At 39.5% G+C, this 26940-nt stretch overlaps 1 protein-coding gene across 2 annotated transcripts; it reads left to right on the top strand.

Annotated features, from left to right (window-relative positions):
* Positions 1-8580: 8580 nt before the first annotated feature.
* CD274 (CD274 molecule) lies at positions 8581-23979 on the top strand. Of its 2 annotated transcripts, none has more exons than XM_059656717.1 (7): positions 8581-8853; positions 12868-12933; positions 14399-14740; positions 17536-17820; positions 19668-19772; positions 21285-21344; positions 22505-23979. In XM_059656717.1, exons 2-7 carry the CDS (start codon positions 12882-12884, stop codon positions 22531-22533), a joined length of 873 nt encoding a protein of 290 aa, XP_059512700.1. In that variant the 5' UTR covers positions 8581-8853; positions 12868-12881; the 3' UTR covers positions 22534-23979. The 2 variants fall into 2 exon arrangements, with proteins under 2 accessions (XP_059512700.1, XP_059512701.1); XM_059656718.1 differs by having other exon boundaries at positions 8588-8853; positions 22420-23979.
* Positions 23980-26940: the final 2961 nt, after the last annotated feature.

The raw sequence follows: 26940 nt of genomic DNA, 5'->3' as shown, positions 1-26940 counted from the left end.
GTGGGTGCAGTCTATAGAGGCAAGCCTCCTAGGGACAAAGACTGACAGGACAAATGGGAAATATCCAGCACACCTCTTTTACAACCTTGGGTTTATCATTTTTGGAAGTCCTAGTTCAAAGGAAAGAAATGCTACCACTTGAGGACACAGCCATGGTTCTATTGAATTGAAAGCTGAAATTGCCCCTGATTATTTTGGTTCCTCATAGTGATAGAATTGGGATGACTGATCCCAATGACTAAGAGGAAATTGGGTTGCAGCTATACAATGAGGGGAAGGGGAACTGTGCATGACCCCCAGAGATTCACTGGACCCATCTTATTCCTCCCATCTACAATAATGATGCTCAGATAACTGCAGTAACCTGATAAAGTCAGGACCACTTAAATTTCAGACCATGCAAAAATTAAAGTGTAAAAATATCCTGATTTACCACGGTAGTGCATAAGGCAAGGGAAACATACATGAATAAAGTAGGAAGCTTTGATTCTCATTTTTAACTTAGCGACAAGTTGTAGAGTCAGGGATTATTGTAGCTCTGCATACAAAAGTTAACTGGTTATAACCTCCCTGGCCCCTCTTTCCCTGTTACTTTGCATGAAGTGTACTGGTGGAAACAAATGTTATAATTTAGTTTCTAGACTACACCCAAACTGACATCACCTCAAAGCAATTTGATGATTGCTAGGAATCTGTGATTCTCATGTGCAGGGGATGAACTTCTCTTCATTTGAGCAAAGGGCAAGAATAAATCTGGGGTGAGTAAAACAAGTAGACTATCTGGGTTTTCTCTTTGTCTACCCTCATATTTACTCATTTTTATTTTTCTCCCTCCCCTGCCCTATTCTTTACCCCAGAAGCTGACCTTTTTGGAAAGCATCACCTGGGCTCTTAGCTGGGTTTAAACAATGGAGGCATCAGGAAATTGGAGGCAGGAGGAAAGAGAGGTAGGATATGTTTTATCCATTCTTTCTTGTTATGCCCAGAATTCAAGATCCCCAAGATACCATGCCAGGGAGCCAATCCGATGCAAAAGCAGAAGGTCCTTTATTGAGTTAGCTAACCCAACCCGGGCCTCCAGCCGACGCAGCGACCGGAAAACCGAGTGATATCCATGGGAAAATCAGGGCTTTAATAGTGAGGGGAGGGGGCTAGTTGTGGGCCCTTCGGATTGGCCAGGCGCCAAGTCGGGTCTTGTTGCACAGGATGTGGTCATCTCTATGGCGCGAACATCCCTTGCTTGTCATTGGCTAGTTCAAAGAAATCCCGGGCGTGGCCAGCAGGGGCCTGGGCTTCCGGGAAGAAGGCACTCTTCTGAGCACATGGCCTCTGTCCCAACATGGAGGATCCAGGGTAAGATGGAGGGCATAGCCCTCGCCCTTTCATTCTCTGTTTCGGTGTAAGGATCTGGCGGTGGCTGTGTCTCTCCACAGCTGCAGCTCTTGACCAGAGGTCTCTCCTCCATGGCTCCAGCTCACACACGTGCCCTTGACCCTGATCGAGCATGTGACCCTTTGGCTCTAACCACTGAGCAATCGGCCAGGGCATCCTCCCTTGCTCTTTAGTCTAAAAATGGTATGGGCTTCCCGCTGTTGCACCAAGATTCTCAAGTGGATGGTTCTTAACTTCATCTTGATGGTTGGGGTGCCTCAGCTGGATGATTCTCTCAACCTTACCACACCCCTTTAAATAGTGTCTACATCAATATCTCTTTACTACATTAATATCTCTTTAGTCAAACCAACTGAGTATAATTCTGATTCCTGATTGAAACCCAATGGATACACTTTAAACTGTACGCATACATTATAAATACTCTTGTATGTATGATATGTTCACAATTTTGAAATATAAGTGAAAAAGTGACTATGAGAATATATACCCTGGTAATTGATATATATATACACACACACACACACACACACACACACACACACATACACTAGGGGCCCGGTGCACAAAATTCGTGCACTGGGTGTGTGTGTGGGGGGGAGTGTCCCTCAGCCCAGCCTGCCCCCTCTCACATACTGGGAGCCCTCAGGCGTTGACCCCCATCACCCTCCAATCGCAGGATCGGCCCCTTGCCCAGAGGCGTCAGGCCTGGGCAGGGGACTCTCATTTCCCCCCATCACTGGTTCTGCCCCCAGCCCAGGCCTGAGGCCTCTGGCCCAGGAATCATGCCTGGGCAGGGGACCCCCATCTCCCTCTGATCGCTTGTTCCACCCCCCGCCCAAGCCTGATGCCTCTGACCCAGGCTTCAGGCCTGGGCAAGGGGACCATCATATCCCCCCAATCCCCGGCTCCGCCCCCCACCCAGGCTTGATGCCTCGGCCAGAGGAGTTGACCCTCATCACCCTCCGATCACCAATCACCGGATCGGCCCCTTGACCAGGCCTGAGGCCTCCGGCAGAGGTGTCAGGCCTGGGCAGGGGACCCCCAGCTCCCCGCGGTTGCAGGCTCCGCCCCTGCCCAGGCCTAACGCCTCTGGCCTAGGCGTCCGGCCCGGGCAGCAGGGACCCGCAGCTGCAGCAGCCCCGCAATCGTGGGCTCTGCTTTAGGCCCAGGCAAGGGACCCCTAGCTCCCGGGACTGCCAGCTTCGACCGTGCCCAGCTCCCATCGCTGGCTCCATCCCTACTTCCTGCTATCACTGGCCAGGGCGGAAAAGGCACCTGATTCTCCAGTCATGGCTGGGGGGCAGGGCAAAGGCGGCCCCAGGGCCACCTTTACCCTGCCCCCCAGCTCTTAGCTCCCCCCTGGGTTTCTGATCACTGTCGGTGGCAGGGGGCTTCTTCCTGCTTTCCCTTTCACCTCCCTGCATTGTGCCTACATATGCAAATTAACCGCCATCTTGTTGGCAGTTAACTGCCAATCTTAGTTGGCAGTTAACTGCCAATCATAGTTGGCAGTTAATTTGCATATAGCCCTGATTAGCCAATGAAAAGGGTAGCGTCATATGCCAATTACCATTTTTCTCTTTTATTAGTGTGTGTGTATATATATATATATATATATATATATATATGGCATATTTTTTAGAATCTAGGGTAAGAGGCTTAAAAGAATTTATTTCAAATCAGATGAATATAACTTTAGCTGGTATATGCATTATTTCTAATTGTATAAATGTGTGTGTGTATATGTTTTTACACACATGTACAAATAGTTGCTTTTAAAAAATCATTTTGCATTATAGCATAAGGATTTTCATGTTAAATAGCATTCATGTGTGTCATTTTTAACAGGTGTCAGATTTCCCAGAAGTATGTATACAGTTCCCATTGTTGGATATTTCTGATTTCTTTTTTGCTATTGTCAATAGTATCATGATGACCATCTTCATATATATATGAAGCTTTATATATATATATATATATGTATATATATATATATATATATATATAGCTTTTATATATATAGCTTTTATATATATATATATAGCTTTTTAATATTTTCATTGGAAATACTGGGTTAAATAATATAAATATTTTAGAATTTATGTAAAATCCTCGACTCATTGAAAGTCTCCTATTCCAGGAAAAGAAAATTACTCAATATTTCCCTTTATATCCATAAAGTACTTCTTTAAAAAAACAAAGTTTTTGAAAGTTTAAGACATGCTTAGAGGTATTTCTTCTTAACAGAGATGCTTTTTCAAAGAGTGTGACTATCTCCATTAATATGGGAACCAGGATTAGCCAAAAACCTCAGTCTGTTTTGGAGGGCAAGTAGTTGCACAGTGTGTGGGACTGAGGCTAGAAGATCTTCAATTAAGCTTTTCTGGAATGGTGTTTCCCATGCTCTGGGGAACATGGACTGAATTTTAACCTTACACTTCAATCATGGAGCACACCTGTAGCCTGGACATGGTCTGAGCTGGCAAAGCATTACTGAGCTTTATACAAACCTTGTCTGGACTTTGTCCATTCCTCAGCAGTGACGCCAAGTGGCAGTGTAATATAATGGCAACAGTGGACAGGAGATCTTGTTTATTAAAATACATTTCATTTTCAAAATTGAGCTATTAGGTGTTACAGTGTGTATACATTTTTTGGGACACCCTGTATATTGTCCTTGGTTTTAATATGGAACAGTATATTAAAATATATACGGGGTGGGGCAAAAGTAGGTTTAAAGTTATTCATATGGAAAATAATACAGTAATTAATAAGTAATAATATAAGAATAAACTCTGTTTCACATACTCACAATTGTAAACCTACTTTTGCCCCACCCTATATACCATCCTTGATTCCCTTTTCTCCCTTACTTCTAATATCCATCAATAAGTTCTGTAAGTTCTACTTCCAAAATGTGGTTTACAGCAACAGCTCCTAAAGGTCTCCAAGCTTCCTTGCTGGCCCCTCTACACTCCAGTCTTTAGATCACAGTTAGAGTGACATTTTCAGAACATTTATCAAGTAACTCCCCTGCTTTACCTCATCCAGTGACTTTCCATTGCAATTGGAATCAACCTCTTCCCTTGGTTTACAAGGACCTTCAGGATATGATCTGATCCACCACTGCTCCCTTCACTCTCCATTCCAGACACAATGACCTTCCAACTTTGTTCCATCCTTATGATTCCTCTGCCAGGAATGCTCTTCCTGCAGATCTTTGCATGGTTGTCTTCATAACTCATGTCTCAAATAACACCTCTTAGAGAAGCCTTCCCTGGCTACCATAACTAAAGGAGCCTTACATCCAGGCATTCTGCAATATTGGGCCACCAATATTTTTTCTTTTTTTAAATAGGACTTTTTAATATCTGAAATTTCAGTTTATTAGTTTATGTTTGGAATCTCTTTCTCTTGAAACTAAGAAAGGATATCCTAAGAAAGGATATTTCTTATTATCTTTTCAGAAAAAGTAGGGGAAAAGAAAAAACTAATTCTTTTATGATAGGTCTATAGTCATGAAAGGCAAATTGATTAGGTTGACGATCCTGTTAACCCAGGTGTGACTACAATTGGTTTTGAATAACCACTTACTCATAGCAGAAAACAAAACCCAGTTGTTCCCTTCAAAGCAGGAGTTTTGAACACTTTTAGACCTAGTACTCATATTGTTCTTGGTTTAAAACAATCTCTGGAGGCAATTCCACAAGAGCCTTTGAACTTACTCATGTCCTTAAACGAAGTGAAGTGACTCATAAGGGGACTGTCATTTCTACAACATTCAGTTAGGTTATTTAGTTCTAGGATATAAAATCAATAAAACATTTCCCTTTATCCCCTGAAAAGATATCTCTATTTTTCATGGCCTTCAATTCATTTATTGAGATTCCTTAAAATTAAATTATTTACCATACAATGTTCCCAAGTTCCCACAGCATTTACCCAAGGCATCCTAGATAATAAAAGCCCAGCAACCAAATGGCGGAACAACCAGAACGACCACTCGACTAGTCACTATGCCGCATACCGACCACCAGGGGGCAGATGCTCAATGTAGGAGCTGCCCCATGGTGGTCTGGTGGTCTCTGCTGACTGGGATGCGTGGCACTCCCACAGTGGGCTGATCCCCGCAGGCCATGCCCCCCACCAGTGCATGAATCCCGTGCACCAGGTCTCTAGTAATTATATATTTATGTCTGGGTTTGTAAATTCCTTGAGGACAGGGAACATTGTTGGAGGCCTCATCTTTATATTAAAGTATGCACAGCATGGGAGCTGCCTTTTGAAAGCAAGAACTCTTTCCCTGGCCAGCTCTTTCCCAGCTCAGCATAGGAAGGAAGGAGACAAATACGGGGTAAGTGAGCATGGGTGTCAAGTGATGACAGCTGCTGCCCCCTGGCCATCCACACATGTTAATTACTTCTGTATTTTAAACAGTTGTATAACCAGGGCAAAGTGTTCTGCTCAATGAAGTCTGTTTAGCACCAATCTATGGGGTATGAATAGATGGCAAAGATGGAGGCAACAAATGGTGGGCAGAGGTAGAGTGAAGGGTGGTATTGATATTAATCAACCAAATTAGATGGAGGAAAGGAAGTTATAACTGTACTTTCAAAGAACACTTGATTTAATTTTCCTCCCTTAAACATTATACGATCAGTATTTAAAATTTCAGTGTGCACATGAATCACCTCAGGTTGATGTTGAAATGTAGACTCCTAGGATCACTCTTCAGAGAACTGGATTCAACAGGTCTGTGTTAAAGCCCTGAAATCTGTATTTAAACACTCAGCTCAAGTTAACTGTGATGCAAGTGACCCTCAGAAACAGTACATTGGCAGTGATGAGATTTACCCTTAAAAATGAACAAATTAAGAGGGTCATACTGGGAAATAGCAATACTGGATATAATCAGGGTGTCTGCTCTTCTCCTATCTCAGCACTTCTCCATCCACTTCACCCAAATCATAAAACCTACACAGGGTTTTGGGACTGATGCCCCCCAACACCTCAGCTGTTTGGATTTTCATATATTTTTAAGTGATAAAATCTTTTTTCTAAACATATCCTGTTTTTCTAACTCCAGAGTACCTATATTAAGAAGCTTGATAAACTCTATGGAATATGAATGACTGAAGGATAGAAACAGGTGGGCCAGATGAACAAGATCACAAGTCCTCAGATTACTAATATGTTAATCACTGAGCCCCAAGATGAGCAACACCTTCCGTTCCTATCAACAACTTCAGAGAAAAATCAATTCTATTTGTCTCCTAATTTTCCTATTGATCATATGTACACTTTGAACACTGCTTGGGTAAAACAAAAAAGCCTGACCAGCATAGGTCAGTGGTTGAGCATCGACCTATGAACCAGGAGATCACGGATTCTATTCCCAGTCAGAGCACATGCCTGGGTTGTGGGCTTGATCCCCATTGGAGGGCATGCAGGAGACAGCTAATCAATGACTGTCTCTCATCATTGATGTTTCTATCTCTTCCTCTCCCTTCCTCTCTGAAATCAATAAAATTTTTTTAAAAAATAAAAGAATGCACTCTTAAAAAACAAACTAAACATCCCCTACACACACAGACACACACACACACACACAGTTTTATGTTTTTTTAAAAATTTATTGAGAGAGAAAGAAACATCAATTTGTTGTCCCACTTATTTATGCATTCATTGGTTGATTCTTGTATGTGCCCTGATGAGAGATCAAACCTGACACCTTGGAGGGCCTATCAGGACTACACTAACTAACTGAGCTACCAGGCTAGGGCTCCCTGCCCAGTTTTAAAAATCATTCATAGGTCATAGAGGCTATCTAAGAGGAAATTACTTAATCCTGACTACTCAGTAAATTATTTGCCCAAGATTTCTCCGCTAGTTAGTGGTAGGTGACACTAGAGTTGGTTTTTTCTGACTTGATAGGCATGACCACACTAGCAGGTCATGAAATATATGTTTTGGGGTCTTGATGGCCATTTAAAGAAAAATGAAACATTAAATAGAAAATATCAGAGGAACTAAATTTGGAAAAATACTGCTGTATTCCACTATGTGGCCTCAACAAGAGATGTGCAAGAGGGAGCATTTTGAGCTTAATCTCCAAGTCTATTACGATTTTATTAAGGCTAAAGAGAATTTCACATTCCCCACCAGATTTTTTTAAATCCTCACTGAGGATATGTTTATTGATTTTTTTAGAGAAAGAGGAAGAGGTGTGTGGCCCCGGGGGGCAGGGGGCGAGAGTGCGGGGAGTGTTGGGGGGGGGGGAGTGAGGTAGAGAGAGAGAGAGAGAGAGAGAGAGAGATTAATTAGTTGCAGGTATATGTCCTATCTGGGGATCAAACCCACAACCTTTTGGTGTGCAGGACCATGCTCCAACCAACTGAGCCACTGGCCAGGGCTCCCCACCAGATTTTTAAGGAAATATAATTCTCAGTAGTTTTCCAAGTTAAAAATAAATATGTGCTATTCTGAGAATGTGGAAATTCTTACTTGGGAAGGAAATGCCATAACCAAGCCAATGGACATCTCAGTATTCATTCATTGTACGGTATTTTGAATTGCATTTGAAATGAATAAGTAGGAAAAGCAAACCATGAAGAGTTCAATATATCAGTTTAAAAATTACAAAGTTTATAAAGAAAGATGTGAGGAGGAAAGGAGAAAGAGCGGCAAGCACCTAAAAGTCTAAGGTGGTGCATGCTTGAGTAAATTATGCCACCACCTTCTGAGTGAGTCACATGGTTTCAGCTTGGGCTCATCTGATCAGTTACCAGAAGGATCTTCTTAGCCCCACCTAAAACATGCTCCCCCAACCTGAATAGCAAGACAGCAGTGATCCCAGAGCATTCTTAAAAATTGTAAGTCATGATGGGAAATTCTTTTAATGACGAGGCAATTGAAGTTTCATTATGTCGAGGAACTCTGAGGAAGTATCACAATACAAAATTTAAAAATATATTTCCTATTACACACACACCCACTTTCTAGAATAAAAATCAAAGTCATATTGGCCTGTCCTCTCACTTTATATATGTTGCAGAATTATGTCAAGTTCTGTTTTCTTGTAAAAGCTTTTTTGTCGAAAAGGGGGCAACCTGATGGCAGAATTTAAAGTGCTTGGATTCTGAAGCCGAAACCAACTGAACCTTTGTGATGATTTTAGGCGTCGGTTTGTTTTATACCTTTTTTTAAAACATTGGATTTGAAACATGAAGCTTTCCTTTTTAAAGGCTGATTTATGGGAAACCTCAGTGGTAAGTTTCATTTTTGGTTTCACGCGTATATATTTCCAAGGAAGAAGGACCCGCAGTTTTCGCTGTAGAGAAGTCTGAGCGGAACTCTCTGCAGCAGAGGGCGGGGACTCCACCCTTCCCCTCCGAGAGCCTTTAACGTGCTGCCCTCCGCTAGTTCTACAGGCAGTCCCTGGCGCAGCGCCCGCGGCAGGTAGGGAGCGTGCTATCCCCGCGAGTGGCTCACTGGCCAGGATCTCTGGCCACCTCGCTTGGCTTTTTTAAAATGTATGGTCCATGGTCTCCTCTATTTGAGATGAAGAGAGAAGGGAAAGGAAAGCTGGAGGGTTGGGGGGAGGGGGGACGGAGGGGGGTGGGGTGGGCAATAGAGCCAATTACTTGTCAAGGTTAATTAGAACAGGTACCACGTTTGGCCTGTCCCTAGGCAGGATCCAGTTATGCTTAATGTCAATCTTGTAAGTGTATGTTTCTGTGAGTTTATAAATATGGTCCTGAGGTTGGTAGAGGGTCTATTGGAATATTTCTGGGCTGGAAATCCATCCTCAGCCACTCACTAGCAGTATGCTGTGGATAAGTCAGCACACCTGCGGCATCTCCCTGAGGTCCTTTCCTGTAGTAAGACCCAGGATTCTGGAACCCGAGTTCTTTGCCCTATTTGCTCTGGGGACTTAAAAGAAATCCTGAAGGAGGAAGAAAGGGGTAAGAAGGGGGTGAGTTAAAACATTTCTTAGACACATTGACCGTGGTTTATGTCAAGAATAGTTTGGGTTTGTTTTATAACATAGGGAGTACTTCAAGTACCATTGTTCCATCTTGGTTTTTGCACCTAAAATAAATATATAGACAAACTGTGGATGATTTTCTATGGATTAAATAGCTTTGTAAATGTGATTTCTTTTTAAATGGCTATATTCCATGGTGCTGGATAACCAAACAGAAATAATCCCCCATGTTGGGCAAAAGATTATTTATAGTTACAGTGATTTACTATTTTAGCCATTCACTGGACATTTTTGCTCTCTGGGACATAGCTGATTATTTCCTTCAGGTAAACTCATAGAAGCATAATTACTTAGCCAAAGAGTCTGAATATTTTAAAGGCCTTTTGATTAAATGATGATGGAAGGAGACTTGACTTTGGGTGGTGAACACGGTACATTGTAGAATTATATACCTGAAACTATATCATTTTATTAACCAATGTCACCCCAATAAATTCAATAGTAAATAAATGAAATGAAAATTGCCTTCCAGAAAGATTGTGCCAGTTCACATTGACAGTTGCTAGCAGATTTTAAAGAACTATGATACTTTGAAGAAAAAAATAGCTTTTTTCAGTGGAAGAAGGTAGTAGAGGTTATAGGACAACAATTAGTGTATAGTTATAAAGAAAGCCATAGATAGACTGTGGGGAATTGAAGCAAGACCTGGGAAATGTACAAGTGTGTTGTAGGGTCACTGAAGGGAAGGCCACTGATCAACTCTCTTGATCTATTAATGAGGTGAGTTTTCAGTTAATTTGGAGATACATTATCAAATTCTAAGAACTTTTAAAAATCATATACATTGGGTAAAAATCAAAGGAAACCCTAAACCAACATATATCATTCTATACTCCTACTTTTGAGAAATAAAGCTTGAATTCTTTCCCTATCTCTTCCTCCTATCCATTCTGCCATGGGAGGTAGAGAAGTAGTATCAGTTCCATAGTATTATGCTGGGTTCTCCCAGGGACAAACCTGCTTCCCCATCCTGAATGAACCATTACTTATCCTCTAATTCACATTTCCTTGGTCTTTGAACACATCAGTTCTTGTATGGGACTTCACTCATTGGCAAAATTTAGTTGTAATCCATGAGTAGATATAATGTCCCTCTGATTTCTTCAACGGTTCTTTGCTTGAAATCTTAAGTTTTCTTCTGCCCAATAAGTGCAATTTTTGTTTATAATAGTGCATTTGTATTTCATAATTGTAGTATATCAACTCTGGCCCAAGGAAGGACAGTCAGATAACTATCATACAGCAGCCTCATTTCAACAGCCTTTATGTTCTCAAGGCCTGAATGCCATCTCTTTCCCATCTACAGTGCAGATGGTAAGGAGATAAATAAGAATTATGCACCTCACACTAGCAAGAGAACAATGACTCATTTTATTTTACCCTTTTTGTATATGTATATGAACATGAAGGATCATATAGGTTGTTAGAGAGGTGAAAACTGACCTATCCTTCCTCTAATTTCACTCCTGGAGATAATCACTGTCAGCATCTTGATATGGCTTATTCTGGAATAATCTATGTTTAAACACACACACAGATTTTTAAGTGAGTGTCTACCACATACACAGTTCTGCGACTTATTTTTTACATCTCTGCACAATCAATACATGTACATGTACTTAATTCTGTCCTTAATGCTATTACATTGTAGGACTATACCAAAATTTATTTGACCACTTAGATTATCTAGAGCATTCCCAGTTTGGGGCTAATATTAGCAATGCTATTCCCTTTACATATATTCTTATATGTATGTGTTTTTGTTTTTGTAGGGTATATTTCTAGAAGAGGAAGGGAAAGCTAATATGACATTTACATTTAAATTTTTAATGTTTAAAATTGCCTTCCATAAGAAGGTTACATAACTTCCTATTCCTTCCTACCGTTAGAGGGTGAGAGGTTCATATCCTCAAAAAACACTAAATATTAGGAATCTTTGTAATTTTGGTCAAGCTAATAAGTGAAAAATGGTATCTTATGTTTTAATTTTATGCTTTTTAAAAAATTGGTGAGATTGAGCATTCTTTTGTTTAAATATCATTTGCATTTCTTATACTCTGAACTGTATGTTAGAACCTTTTGTTCATTTTCCTGTTTTTATTTCTTAGGGATTTTTAGGAGCGATCTATATATTAGGGGCATTAATTTTCTGCCTTATATATGTGTCACATTGATTAGTGGGTTATTGTGAGTTTTTATATGTATGCAGAGGTCAAAGACACCCTAAGAGGAAAACAGACTTTCTTCTCAAAGTGTATAAATGTATGTATAACACCATAGAGAAACTATTTTATTAAATAAACAGCTTGGGTGAAATTCAGTACAAATCTTCTTGAATATAAGTTCCAAGAGTGGAATAAGTTTCCTTTTCTGTTCACTGATATATCCCCAGTCCCTAAAATAGTGCCTGGCACAGAGGAGCTGCTCTGTCAATGTTTGCTGAGAAAAAATTGGGAGAATTTCAAGCAGGAAGACAAAATGAAGAATAGGCTCTAGGCAAATACTCTTCAAAGAGTGGCTGTAAGACATTTACATCTTAGTATGAATCAGTCAAATACAACTGTTTCTACTTTTCACTTCCCCTGCTACTAGTGGAATCAATTTATTGCACGGATAGGATATATTATCTAGAATAAATAAAAGGCAGAAGAGGAGATTTATGAAGGATGGCACCTGGGGGCGAGCTGGCATGGTTGGAGTAGTGGTGTGGAAGGCTTGAATAGTTAATTAAAGGGTATGATGAAAGTATTCAGCTGCTGGAGGGAGTAGGGCAATGGTTCTCAACCTTCTGGCCCTTTAAATACAGTTCCTCATGTTGTGACCCAGCCATAAAATTATTTGTGTTGCTACTTCATAACTGTAATGTTGCTACTGTTATGAATTGTAATGTAAATATCTGATATGCAGGATGGTCTTAGGCGGCCCCTGTGAAAGGGTCCTTTGACCGCCAAAGGGGTCGCGACCCACAGGTTGAGAACCACTGGAGCAGGGGAAGAAAAGAAGCATTGAGAGATAGGATGATATGGAAATGAGATTCTCCTGGCTTTGACATTTGCACGGGGCAGGTTTAGATTTCTAGATATGTTATACTGTAGAAAAACACACATGAAATAATGGAGAGTATTTCGGTGCAATATTGTCTTCTTGGCTTCTTTTGAGTGTACATTATATGTTTTTTTCGAGGCTAGTAATTAAATTTTAAAATCCTAATCACAGTAGCTTTTCTTAAAATTTGCCTTTAAACGGCTCGGGGATATTAAGTGATAGTATTGAATTTCTAAATTTCCTGCTGCATTTCTACACTTACAAGTCAGTCATTGTCTGGTTATCTGAAGACTATTTCAATTAGAACTGCCAAGTCTCATAATGTCTGGGTATTGAATTATTGAATAAAGCAGTTTCCTTCTTGTGTTTTCTATAATTAGGTAATTTCAGAAAAATGAGGATACTTGGTAGCTTTATACTCGTGGCCTACTGTCATTTGTTGAAAGGTAAGACACCAAATAAGGATTTGTCATATAGTTTAAATATTTTAACCATAACTTAAAGACTAAAATAAATTTAAATGAATATAATTTTTAATAGAGAGGACATTCTATTTTTCCTTCTTTATTTCATAAACATATTTCATAATCTCTTAACATTGGACAAAGATTTAGGAAACACAGACAAATCAAAAAACAAAATTAACTCATTATGCATTGTTCATTTCTTAGGTATATTTACTGAAAATATCTGGGGAAATAGTCTATGATGTTTGTTTTAAACAACAAAAGGATCATTTTATCCACCTTGCTTGGTGACATGCTATTCCCTGAAGAGTATATTATAAGGAAGAATTTTGGAAAAAGTCAGGGTAACAACAGTACTGGCATTATACTAAGACCCTCCCCAAATCTTCAGACTCATATACCTCAGGCCAGACAACTGATCAAGAGTTAGGACTACAATCATGTGCTGCTTAAAGATGATTTGGTCAATGATGGACTGGACTGTATGTACCACCGTGGTCCCTTAGGATTATAATGGAGCTGAAAAATTCCTATAACCTAGTAATATTGTAGCCATCATAATGTCCCAGTGTAATGCATTACTCACTTGTGTGTGGTGAGATTGGTATAAAAAAACCTACTCTACTGGTAGTCGTATAAAAGTAGAGCACAAACAATTGTGTAGAGTACATAATACTTGATACTTTTAATAAATGACTATTACTGGTTTATGTATTTACTATGCTATACTTTTTATTGTTATTTTAGAAGACTCTTTCTACTTATAAAAAAAGGTTTGTTTCTAAACATTATGCCATGTTAGGCCAACAGCAGCCTCATACATCCTGTGTTTACGTTTTTTGATTGCATTATTTTCACTTGTGCTTGATTTAATCTCATGTTATTTTGTACAGTAAAATGTCATGCAGGCTTGTAGCATAGGAGCAATAGGCTATATCATATAGCCTAGATATGTCGTAGGCTATACCATCTAGGTATGTGTCAGTGCACTCTATGGCATTTGCACAACAGCAGGGTCACCTAACAATGCATTTCTCAGAATGTATTCCCATTGTTAAGCAGTACATGACTGTATTGGAATCTGCCATTCAGACTACGCAGAAGGCAAATATGTGTCCAGTAAAAGGACATTCTGGGGATGTCCACATGAGACTAAGTCTTCAGTTTTAAGTACCCCATCACCATATAGTATTTCCATGGTAATGTATGTTTATGAATTTTGGGACAACTTGTTTAGCTAATTTTATTATTTTTATCTCAAAGATGAAATATAGCATCCCAAAATGCATTTCAAACCCACCAGATAAAATACGTATTTTAAGCAAGTTCCTAAACATAATTATCACATAAGTGACCAAGTAAAATGTTTGTAAACTATGTGCTCATTATGTGAAATTTTTAAGAAATTTTCCATGTTCTGAAGATTGGTTATTTTTCTTTTCAGCATTTACTATCACAGTTACCCAGGACCTATATGTGGTAGAGTATGGCAGTAATGTGACAATGGAATGCAAGTTCCCAGTAACAACACCGTTAAACCTGCATGTATTAGTTGTCTATTGGGAAATGGGAGAAAAGAAAGTTATTCAATTTGTAAATGGGAAGGAAGACCTGAAAGTTCAACACAGTAGCTACAGCCAAAGGGCCCATCTGCTGAAAGACCAGCTCATTTTGGGAAAGGCTGCACTTCAGATCACTGATGTGAAACTGCAGGATGCCGGGGTTTACCATTGCTTGATAGGCTATGGTGGCGCTGACTACAAGCGGATTACTTTGAAAGTCAATGGTAAGAATTATTATAGGTAAAGAGGCCCAACCTTTATTAAAATCATATCAGCGATGAGAACTTTTCATTCTTGAAAGTCCTCTATTACTCTCCACAGGAGCAATCTGTTCATTCATTCATTTGCACACCCATCCAATGAGCATTTCTTTTTCCTTTTTAATTTTCACCCAAGGACATGTTTTACTGATTTTAGAGAGAGGGAAATGGAGAGAGATAGAGATAGAAACATCAATGTATGAGAGAAATATCAATTGATTGCCTTCCATGCACACCCCCACCAGGAATCAACCCACCATTTTCAGTGTGTCCTGACCAGTAATGGAACCGACAACCCTTTGATGTACTGGATGACACTCCAACCAGCTGAGCCACACTGGCCAGGGCCCAATGAGCATTTCTTGAGCCCCTCCTACTTGACAGTCCCTAGAGATCCAGAGCCAGACATGTCAGAGCCATGTTCCATAGAATGTTCAGTTTTCCTAAAATAAATTCTCAGTCTTTACTTTGCTATTATTATAAAAGCAATACATACTATGGAAGGAAATAAAATGAATTACAGAAATGTCCCTCCACCCTTCACCACCATCTTCCATGACATGCAGAGATAACCAGGTAACCACTATTTGTGTGTTTTCTCCAGGATTCAACTACTATTTTTATTTTATTAGGTCTGCCAGCATTTTCCTTCCTTTGAACCTCTCTATGCCATACTTAACTAAAACAAATGTTAAAAACAAATTTCGCTATAAGGTGCACATTTTAAAAGAATTGAAATCATTTTATGAAGGCAAACTATAATTACATCAAGAATAGAGAAAACTATTCTTCCTTAGAGATGGTATAAACTATGCTCACTGGGCATTCATCTTGAAAAATCTATACCAGCATTATCTTGGAGTGTTAAAGACGAACTGTGAGTGACAAATCCCTGAGTTCTGAACCACAAATATGTCATCAGGTCACCTGGGTTCAAAGTTTGGTAAAGGAAAACACCTTAGCTGACCACCTCTGCTTTCACAGTTAAGATTCCTAGAATTGAAAGCTGAAAGGATCCCAGGCAAGAGCAGCTAGCCCAAATTCCCAAGGAACAGAAATTCCCCAAAGGGTCTTCTGCTCACATACTTCCCACAATTGTTGAAATTACTTTCTGGTATTGAGCTGAAATCTGCCCTATTTACTTACAGTTTTGAAATTATGTGCCTACTTTTTTTTTCACCTTTTAATGTGACCAGAATTAAATCATCATCTCTTGGTATTTCCATTCCTAGGATAACTACGATTAATCTGAAGGTCAATAAATAGAAAAAGTTTGAATTTATCATAAAGGGATAACTGGTCATTATCTCAAAATCAAAATTATATAAGAATTAGGAGAAATGCACCTGTTTTATGGTATATTACTGGGTTACTGATTCTGGCTCAATTAATGTCAAGAAGATGCCACTTGTGAAGTAGGTTAAATGTTCATTGCATTTTACCATATGCTTCTCTAGAACAGTGATATTCATGAAAATAGAATAGTGGGATTTCAAGTGGGATTTTTAATTTTTCTTCAGTCCATCAGCAAATATCAGGCACTTTACTGTGTTTCTATGCATGAAAGAAATTATTAAGACGTCATCCTATAAACAGCCAGGAATCTGGAATAGGAAGAAGAGCATAAGCCTGGCAGTCAGGTAGAAGTATAGAGTGTAAGTCTCTCGTTAGCCTGCAGGTCCTATGCAGAGTGGGACAGCTGTCTCTGCAGTGAGGAAGGGTGTTCTTCCAGGTCACCTGAGCTCTGTACTGTCTCCTGTGGAGCTACAGTTTCCTCTCCTATGGTTTGACACAGTAGGAAATCTATGGGTCGGATAGTTTTTCCAAGGCGGGACCCCTGGTGGAGTACTGTAGATGACCAACATCTGATTTGCTTGACTATTCTATTTTGTGTTATAAATTACTAAATTGGCATCCTACTCCCCATCCATGTTGTTGTCATATCGTAGTTTTAGGGGTTAAATTGAGCTGCACTGAGAGCAAGCCAGCCACCAAATTTCAACTGAGGCTGAATCACTAATAGAAGTTTGATGTCCAGGTTACTTGAGCTACATAATTCAAGGAAGTAGAGTTCCTGAGTCAGCGGTTCTCAACCTGTAGGTCGCGACCCCTTTGGTGGTCGAACGACCCTTACGCAGGGGTCGCCTAAGACCATCCTGCATATCAGATATTTACATTACAATTCATAACAATAGCAACATTACAGTTATGAAGTAGCAACATAAATAATTTTATGGCTGGGTCACAACATGAGGAACTGTATTTAAAGGGGCAGAAGGTTGAGAACCACTGTCCTGAGTCATCTCCATATGCAAATGATTTCACAGTAACTCTATCAGACTTCTCTTCCCATCACTGCAAACATGTGGTAACACAGCTTCCCCACAGGGAGTTTACTTACCATGGCCTTTTAAACGTGAAACATTTCAAAACTGAAATGTGAAACTGAAGTTTTGGATTAACTCAATTGTTATTATCACTTTATTACTCTATATATTTACTTTGAGTCCAATGAAAATAACAATATGATATTTATAGCAAGATAATTGTTCCTTTAAGTCCAAACTTGGCCCAAGTATGGATAGAAGAGTTAAGGCAGAACTAGCAGTTCCCCACTGCTAAGCTATCTGAACATTAGCTGATTTCTATGAGAACCATCCTGGATTTATATTCTTTCTAATGTGGACAACACCAAGCCACACGTCTAGTTCTGTGCTAAGTGAAAGCCCTGACTTCTCTTCTTTCTGCTCATGACCTAGCCCCATACCGCAAAATCAACCAAAGAATTTCTGTGGATCTGGACACCTCTGAACACGAACTAATTTGTCAGGCTGAAGGTTACCCTGAGGCTGAAGTCACCTGGACAAGCAGTGACCACCGAGTCCTGAATGGCAAAACCATCATCACCAGTTCCGAGAGGGATGAGAAACTTCTCAATGTGACCAGCACACTTAGGGTCAACACAACAGCTAATGAGATTTTCTACTGCACTTTTCGGAGAACAGGTTTTGAGGAAAACAGTACATCTGAGTTGGTTATCCCAGGTAATATTTTGAAAGTCTCAATTAAAATGTGCCTAGTATTATCCCCTGGTACCAAACATGATGCCTGCTCATTGTAGGCATTCACTGTTTGTTGAATAAATATGCAGCCTGCTTCCTTATCTCCATCATCCAAGTCACATTGCTATATTTATTGAATATTTATATATCAACAAATATTTATTGAATATAGCCTATGTGCAAAGCATTGGGAGCTCTCAGAAGAATAAGACAGTTCATATTCTTTAGGAAACAGATTAAAAAACAACAACAGGCAATCTCATCCATGCAGAAATGCTGTTGTGGCTGAGGGATCCAGGGGAGCACCTGAGAAGAATACTCAATTCAGGCCATTTGCCTCCCTCAAGGTAGTCTATGACATTTCAATTCAGGGCAGTCTGCTTAGTGCATAGGGCTAAAGGCTGCGTGTCCCTGGGCAAGTTACTCAACTTATATAGGCCTCATTTTCCCCATATGGTTATAACCTGTTGGGCAAAATTATCATGGGATTACTTGAGCTACAGTATATGACAAGGATTTTAGATTTTTACCTGCACAGATTCAGCTATTTTGGGGTGTGTGGTTTTTTTTTACCCCCCCTACCCTACAGAAGTGGGTAAAGTCGGTAAGGCAGGAAACAGTCTGGTGACCGGCTCAGGCCTTCAGAAAACGTGAGGTGGGCAAGCATGATGTTAAATAAAATTAGAGGTATTCTGCGAAGCACTTTTTACTGCTCTCCCCCCCACTAGATGTTGACAGTAAAGTTTCAGGTACTTCAGAGAAAACAACTTAAAAAAATGGGTAGAAACGTCGAGCAATAGGAAAATACAATCCAGCCAGTTCCCCCCCGACCCCCCACCCCCCCCCCCAAAAAAAGAGTTTAGATAATGGAAGAGATGCTCTTACTGGGCATGAGTCACTTTGGTAGGAGCTGCATTAGTGGGTTCCTGCCATTTAACAGCTGTTTTATGACAGCTTATTTGTGGAATGACTTAGAATAACTCGAACTGCTTGCAGTCTGTTTCCTTATCTGTAACCTGGGGATTTTTTTATACCTGGCATATCTAACTCATAAACTTATTTTGAGACTCAAAATAGATATGAACAGGCTTTATAGACTGTAAGCTACTAGATGAAGGCGGACTGCTGCTGTGGCTTTAAAACTTCAACTAGGTAGTCAGAGATCATGACTAATGGTGGGAGGTTAGCAATCTCTGAGCCTCATGTGCCATGGGACCACCTTTTCTTCCTGCATGGAACCGCAGACAGAGAGATTGGGAGGTTGGTGAGAGGCACTAATGATTAGATGTCCCGAGATTCAAACTGTGGAAAAAGAAGAGATAAAAATTGGTCCCCAATCATGACCACAGACATAGGGAGGTGAGCATTCTTTGGCAGTGCTAGTTGGCCTTCATGTGCATCTTTGCCCTGTGCATTAGCCTTTTGACTTCAATATTAAAGAATATAAGAGAAAGTGAATTAATCAAGGCTGCCATTTAGGATTAAGCAGCCACCCACTGTGGTACTGTGCTAAGCACTTTACAAACATTAGCCTTATTGTTTCCAACTTGTAGGCTGGTTAAAGGACTTGTCAGAGAAGTCAAAGCTAGTGAGTGGCAGCAGAATTTAACCCCAGGTCCATCTGTCCAAAGCCTGGACTGCTTCCACTTTTCCATGCTGCTGTCACTTTCATATTGGAGGTATCTTACCATTCCAGCCACTCAAGGGACAGGAACTTTTGAAAATTAACCTAAAGCTAACCTCGATCACTTTCAAGGATGATTATTCTCTTGACTCCTTCCCATCAAAATTTTATCTTTAGTCTATTTTTGTTTCGTTTTGATTTTCAGAACCACCTACAATTCCAAGAAATAAGAGGACTCACTGGGCAATTCTGGGAGCCATCCTGTTGTTATTTGTAGCCCTGGCAGTGGTCTTCTGTCTACAGAGAGATGGTATTTCCTTTATTGAAAGGGTCTTCACTGGGGATGTGGGGAAATGTATGGGGGTGCTAATGTTGTCACAATGGTACTTAGTAGACAGAGCCAAGGATGCTAAACCTGCTGTAATGTGCAGGCAGTCCCACGTAATAGGGGGACTACCCCAAATGCTTGCAGTACCCCCACCAGGAAACACTGATTTATAAAATGCTGCCTTCCTATAAGCCTTTTCTTTCGGGGCTTGTTTTTAATTATGCAAAGTAGATTTTAGCTATGCCATCATGTGAACCTGTATATCACCTCTTCCTCTAGCCCTGTTCATTCTCCTATCCAGCAGCATCACCAGCATTGGAAGGCAGCAGTGCACACTGTAGGAGCATTTCTGAGGGAGTGACAGTTGGATCATGACCTCAGGGAAACCTGACTTGCCTTTGCAAGGTGGCACAAAAACATTCTACTGTTTAATAGCAGTTACAGGGACTCTGAGCAGTATTGCTGAGTGAAGATCCATGTGTATAGAAGTGAGGGGCAGGAGAACAGGAGTGAATAGAGGTTGAAGAAGACCATCATCACGCAGTTTCTTTCTATTATGGAAATAACTAATAACCACAGACTTAGAGGAGAGAAAAAGCTAAACTACCTGTTGGTTTTAGTTGAATTTGAGTCTTATATTAGTTGCACTGTTATATTGAGCTGGTTTCTGGATACCCTAAGTTATAAAAATAGTCCTTCTATAGAGCTGAGATACTTTTACCGTAGAGTATTTTGCTGATTATTCAATTTTTTAAATAATTTGAATGTGCTTATCTCTCTGTTTACTTATGGCAACAATTGAATGCAGGAAAATGAGCCTATTCAAATAATTTCTTCCCATTTTAAGATGACTCAGAGAAAACATTTCTCCAATTCCTTGAGAAGTATACTAAAGGACACAGTGGTGGTTTGCATAGAGTTATCTGTTGTCAATAAGGAAGCAGAAAATGGAAGGGAATTCCAGTAATTGTTGAGGAATTCCCCACAACCCTTTAAGAGGGGATCTGGGAAAGTAGTGTAATTGAGGGAGTGGAGGTTGCTGATTCTAAAGACTAAGTACTTAATGCTTAACAGAACACAGACAGCCAGAATATAAGGACCAAGTTTCAATGATAGGAAGATCCTGAGATGGAGTTGATTTGTCCAAGGAAGTGACTATTACCAACTTGCATTTTGAGTATTTTCCTATGGAAATTATTAGTTGGTATTAGAAATGACTAGGAAACCAGTGCATGATAAAGTACCTCAGAGTATGGTCCATCTCTGAGGTAAGAATGGAAAATAAAAGTATATACTTACAAAGAAAATCTAGGAGCAAATGCCCTAAACTGTTGAATTAACCTCAGGGGTTGAGACCTGTGAAATAAAGAAGTCTACCAGATTTCCTAGGGATTAAAAATGTTTCGTAGGAACCTGGAATTTAAACTTGAGTCACTGTGTGGGATGTAGAATTGTGTTTTGTGGAAATAAAAATGACTTTTTTTTTTTTCCAAGTGAGAATGATGGATGTGGAAAAATGTGTCACTCGAGACATGAACTCAAAGAAACAAAATGGTAAGAATATTAGCAGGGATTGAGAAGTTGAAGAAAAAGGAAACAAAAAGCTAAAGTAATAACAAGGAGGAATCTATCAGTCACAATTCCTCTTCTTTTAAAAGAATGTTAGCTGTTGGAACTGCTGGCTTCTTTTTGCCTCACAACTCTAATGTGAGAACTCCTCCCCCTACCACCCCTACCACCCCTACACTCCCCCCCCCCCCCCGCCCCCGCAGTCTGAGAAGGTTTAGGGATGGCCTGGAGAGTAAAGAATGGTGAGCAGCTCTGTGTGTGTGTTGGGGGGTGTAGGGGAAGGCTTGAGCTGGGGTAGGAGGCAGTTTCTCTCTGCTGGGTCTCTATTGCTTTGCATCCTAACTTCTCCCTGCAAGAGGACCAAGTTGACTTATGTAGATAGATTGATCAATAGAAATTGTATGTCAGGAACTGTGTTAGTACCTCCTTTAATTCCCTCCAACCCCTCAAATGAAGGAGATAAATACCAGGATTACCTCTGCTTTATATTAGAGAATACAGGGCCAAGAAGATCATGTAAATTGCACCAAAACATACAGCTGATAAATGACAAAAATCAGGCTTTGAGGCCCATTAGCTTGACCATAGAACCTTACCCTTAGCCTATCTGCTTGATTCCATTTTGCCACAAAAATCTATATTTATAAAAGGTCAGAAAAATCTCACCCAACTGAACTAAGAGAAATAATGTTTTCAATTTGCTTTAATATATTTAGAAACCAAACTTCACAAAAAGCCCAACTTTAAAGTAATCTAATCAGATTGAACAAGCTCAGGCAGGTTTTATTATGTGGTTTCCTTTGTGTGTAAAGCTAACTAGTGAATGTTGTTTGGGTCATCCTAGGGCGACTAACCATCCCAGTTTTCTCAAGACCAAAGGTTTCTCAGGTTAGGGGACTCTCAATTTTAAAATCAGGACAGTCTGGGACAAACTGGAATGGTTGGTCACCCTTTATCAAGTAAAGGTATTTGAGCAAAAATATACTCTGTTTCTTTATCTTCTTGCAAATGTATTATAGCATCTAGCGAATATAAAATATTTCTCATTATTGCTCTCCAGCTGCACAGTTTGAGGAGACGTAATCCAACATTGAAACTTCTGGTCTTAAAGCAGGGATTCTCAGCCTGTGGTTTGCGTTTGTCAGGGCTGAGCATGACCAGAGGTGTGCAATAGGCTGCCAGGCTGCAGGCGATGTAGGACTCAGAAGGCTCAAGCACTGAAAATGGAAGCTGGAAAAGAAGAGGAGAACAAAGAACGAAGGAAACCTTGATACTTCAAAATGACTGGAAGACTCATCAGTGCCTATGGAAGGGAGAAAGGAAACTTCTGAATGATGAGCCTCCACGCAAATTGTCCATCGCTCTTCCTAGGAAAACAAGTTGAGATTCCCTGATTTATTGGTCAGTTCCTACAGAAGTGCCTTCAATCAGTGTCTTGATTTGTCTTCTGCATGATTGAGAGTGCTGGTGTTGTAACAGTATTTAAATATGAGTGATTTCTATTTATTTTGAGTTTGTGGGGTCTTGTCGTGTGAGTGTGGTTGTGAATGATCTCTTTTGGAAGATATATTGTCACCAAACTAAACTTCCTGCTTAATCACTTGTATGTGTCCAGGAAAATGTATAGTATTTGTCAGGTGCTTTGTATCCTCTGTAATTATTGATATGTAGGAAGCACACAAACCATTGGTTTGTATAGGATGATGGAGTGGTAAGTAGCTGACCTCAGATTTTCCGGACTGTCATCCACTGTCCTTTTAGAATATAATTTACAGCTGCTAATTTATTCATTCAGCATACATTTATGAAATGCCCTTGCATGCCAATCACTGTGCCAGACAATGAGTCTACAGATGTGGGCAAAATAAAGTACTGTCCTAAAGGAGCTCATAGCATAATGGGGAGACCGGTAGGAAAATGTATTATTACACTTCGTGCAGTGACATAGCATAAGGTGTTGGAGGAGAATGATAGTGAGAGGGAGAAAGTCTAGATATGCTGCCAAAAGGAGGCGGGTACTGTTGGTGGCCAGTCAGTGTGTTCCTGGACAACTGAAAATACTTTAATAATCAAAGCAATTTTAGTTTGTGAGACAATATCAATAATTTTTATGTTTTTAAGATGTCAAATTTTTAAAAACTGTAGAAAATAACTTTTGAATTCCTTTCCTATCATTTTATTTACCCCTTATTTATTTGCCTTTGTCATGCAACCTGATGCTTATTTATATAGTGTCTGGTATTATTTAACAATTCTTTTTTATTTAAATGCAGTTGAATTTTGAATTTGGACTTTTCCATGATTCAAAATTCAGAAAGTCAACTAGGAGACATTAAAAAGTCTCTACGTCATCCTTGTATCATCCAGGTTGCCTTTCTAGAAGCAACCACTCTTGCCTTTTGTTTATTATGCTTCTGAAGATATTCTATGAATGTTTGTGGAAAAATATATAAACAGACAGTCCTCGGGTTACATCAGACTTGATGTACGTCGTTTTGTGGTTACGTCGCCATCTCCCATTTATTTATTTTTAAAAAAGTTCCATCATTTTGATGTATGTACATATATGCTTTATGTGTTTTATTATTTATTTACCACAAGTAAAGGTCAGGAATTGTTACCTTTCTTTAACATTTTTTTTTTACTGTTTCACTTCATTACTGCTGTGTATGTGCTCCATGTAGTGATATAGGTGTTTATGTAGGTGGGTTTGACTTACGGCGAAAATCTCCTTACGTTGCGCCATAGGAATGGATCTCCGACGTAACCCGAGCACCTACAATATAGCATATATTTTTCTTTCTTCCTGTTTTTCACGTGTGTGGTAACATATTACATGCCTGCTGCACACTTTGCTATTTTTATTTAATATATTATTTTATATGTAGCAGTGGGACAAATATGAAGTTCCCAGAGGTCAGGCACCATTGTCTTGTTAGTTTCTAGAGCACCTTTTCTATAGCCTCTTCGTGTCTTTCATAAGACTTAGTACATGCTAAATATGTACTACGTCTACATTTAGACAACCAGCAATTCATTGAGTACTTGCTTTATGACTGAGGAGGGACTTGGTTTATTTTGTCTTTCTCAAAATGGAACCCATGGGCTCTCTAACTGGGTCAATTTAGTCCTAAAGGATGACTTTATTACTAATTCTGTGTGACAGAATCATGTCTGCAACTTGTTATTTTGTTTGTTTTCTCCTCTTTTCTCTTGAGTATAAACTTGACTTTGATCTTGTACTTGCAAAATTACATGTTCTTTTTGGAAATTCCAGTAGAGTACCTTGACCCTAGACCCTCATGTGTGCCAATAAAAACCCATGAGTTATGCTTAAACCTTGAGTCCTGCCAGTTTTCATCACTACAGAGGCCTCTTAAGATCTTGCTTTCCAAAGGTGATGAGATTCAGATGCCTTCTCAGAAGCTCCCTGAGTATTCCTTCCCTTTTAGCCATTTACCTGGATTGATGACAAGGAAAACCTTCTTTGCTTTTTCACATGTCAACAAAATTTCTTCTCTTATCTTTTTGCACATGTTCATTTGTACAATATCCATTGTTTGTGTGATGTACAAGCAAGGATCCAGTCTATTCACTCCATTCCTAATTCTTAAAGCCTTCATGGTGTTAGATTTATAAAGCACTTTAGCCCTTTGTCTTGTGTTTTGTTGTAAATGACATAGGCAGAAATGATATATAATTCTGCATTTGATAATCACTGTATACACCTGCATTAATTTAATAAAACATTCTTATTTATTGTGGTTCCGGTACACCAGCATGACCATTTTTCTTGTCTTATAAAAACCACTCCTAATTTAGCATCCCAGTGGAGACAGTTACTTGAAAGATCTTCAGCCATCTTCCTCGTTCTTTTTTTTTTTTCATAGCTTCTATGTCTACACAGCATGCTCTTAAGTCCTGCATAATGAAAAATATCAAAAGAATTATTTTTAAAAGCATATTTTGAAAATTTTTATTCTCTGTAACTCAATAGCTTCTTTTAGGAAAATACCAAAAAAAAAAAAATTGTCAGAATTGTGCCATCCAAATTGAAGAGTTGAGGGAGGGAAAGTGGAAGAGATGGAGTGGTAAAGAGAACTACAGGGAAACAAAGGGGCTTTCCTTTATGCGAGTACTCTTCTCAGATCAGTAAACATGGATATGTAAGCCAACACACATGAAGCTGGATGTAGTTCAGTCTTCAGGTTCTGAATAGGAAGTGAGAAACCTAGAGCAAAGCCAAGGTTAGAATTGAGTCCTGGTACAGAGTGCTACCATAGGGAGATTTATGGTTTTACAACAAATGACAACACTTGTCATTCAAGGAAGTATAGAACTTTTAATGCTGTCATCTGGCTTAATTAGTCACCAAGTTCACTTTACAGAGACTTTTGGTCATTTCTCTGAATCAGACACTCAAAAGGTGACGATGATTTCTAAGAATATATGCCAGATTCTACAAGGTGTTTTTAAAAAAATTTTATATCTATATATCTATATAGTTGATTTTAGAGAGAGAGGAAGGGAAAGAGAGAGAGAGAAATATCAATGTGAGAGTGAAACATTGATGTGAGAATCATTGATCGGCTGCCTCCTGCACACCCCCTACTGGCAATTGAGCCTGTAACCCATGCATGTGCACTGACTGAGAATCAAACCGTGATCATCTGGTTCATGGGTTGTCACTCAACCACTGAGGCACACTGGCCAGACTCCTTGTTATAATTTAAATATTTCCAGAATTATTTTTATTTTAAGAAAAGTTAAAGTTTGACCAAACTGAAGCAATTGTTAGTAGTTGGGTGCTATAATTAACAATCATGATAATTACCATTCATTGAGCATATATTCTATGCCAGGAACTAAGAGTTACATATATTATCTCACTTAATGCCATGAACCAGCAAGGAGGTGTTCCAAACAAGGAAACCACATTTGCCTGGATGACTGCCAAATCAGCAAAGTTAAGGAAAAGTGGAGCGTTAAATAGGCAAAAATAAATAAGTGCATAATTACAGTGATACTATGGGGAAGCTTTAAAAAAGTTTTGATTGAAATTCCTGCTGCTTATTTACTTACATCTTTTCCCTCAACAAAAAATGTAAAAAGGTCATTTAAAAGTATTGTATATAAGACTATGACATTAATTTTGAGTGGACAGTAAATAGCCAAATATTGGCTGAAATATAAACTACTTAGTTTCTTAATTATTGTGAAGCTATCATTTTGGCTCCGTTTTCCCCACTTATTAATGATCTGATTACATATTCTATAATAGAAAAATGCAATTGGATGGACAGGAAGTCTAGAATATCCATTTCCATTGAGGAAACATTATTGGTAAACACAGATTCCCCATCTCCTCTTTCCACTCAGTGTGAACTCTGTAGGAGATACCTTCTTGCAGAAAATGAGTATCTAATCCTGTCTTGGCTGAGGAGAAAGTCAGGCTTGGGAGATAGGCAGCCGTGGAGTGAAATCTCACTCACAACCAGGATTCAATCCCTCACCAGAGCCTTTCATGTCAGATGACAAACCAGGGTGCGACCTAAGGGTTGAGGGCAGGTCAGAAATGTTA

Source organism: Myotis daubentonii, chromosome 11, assembly GCF_963259705.1.
Source record: "Myotis daubentonii chromosome 11, mMyoDau2.1, whole genome shotgun sequence".
In the NCBI taxonomy this organism is placed as follows: Eukaryota; Metazoa; Chordata; class Mammalia; order Chiroptera; family Vespertilionidae; genus Myotis; species Myotis daubentonii.
Note: the sequence above shows the minus strand (reverse complement) of the source record. Positions and strands in the feature narration are given on the sequence as shown.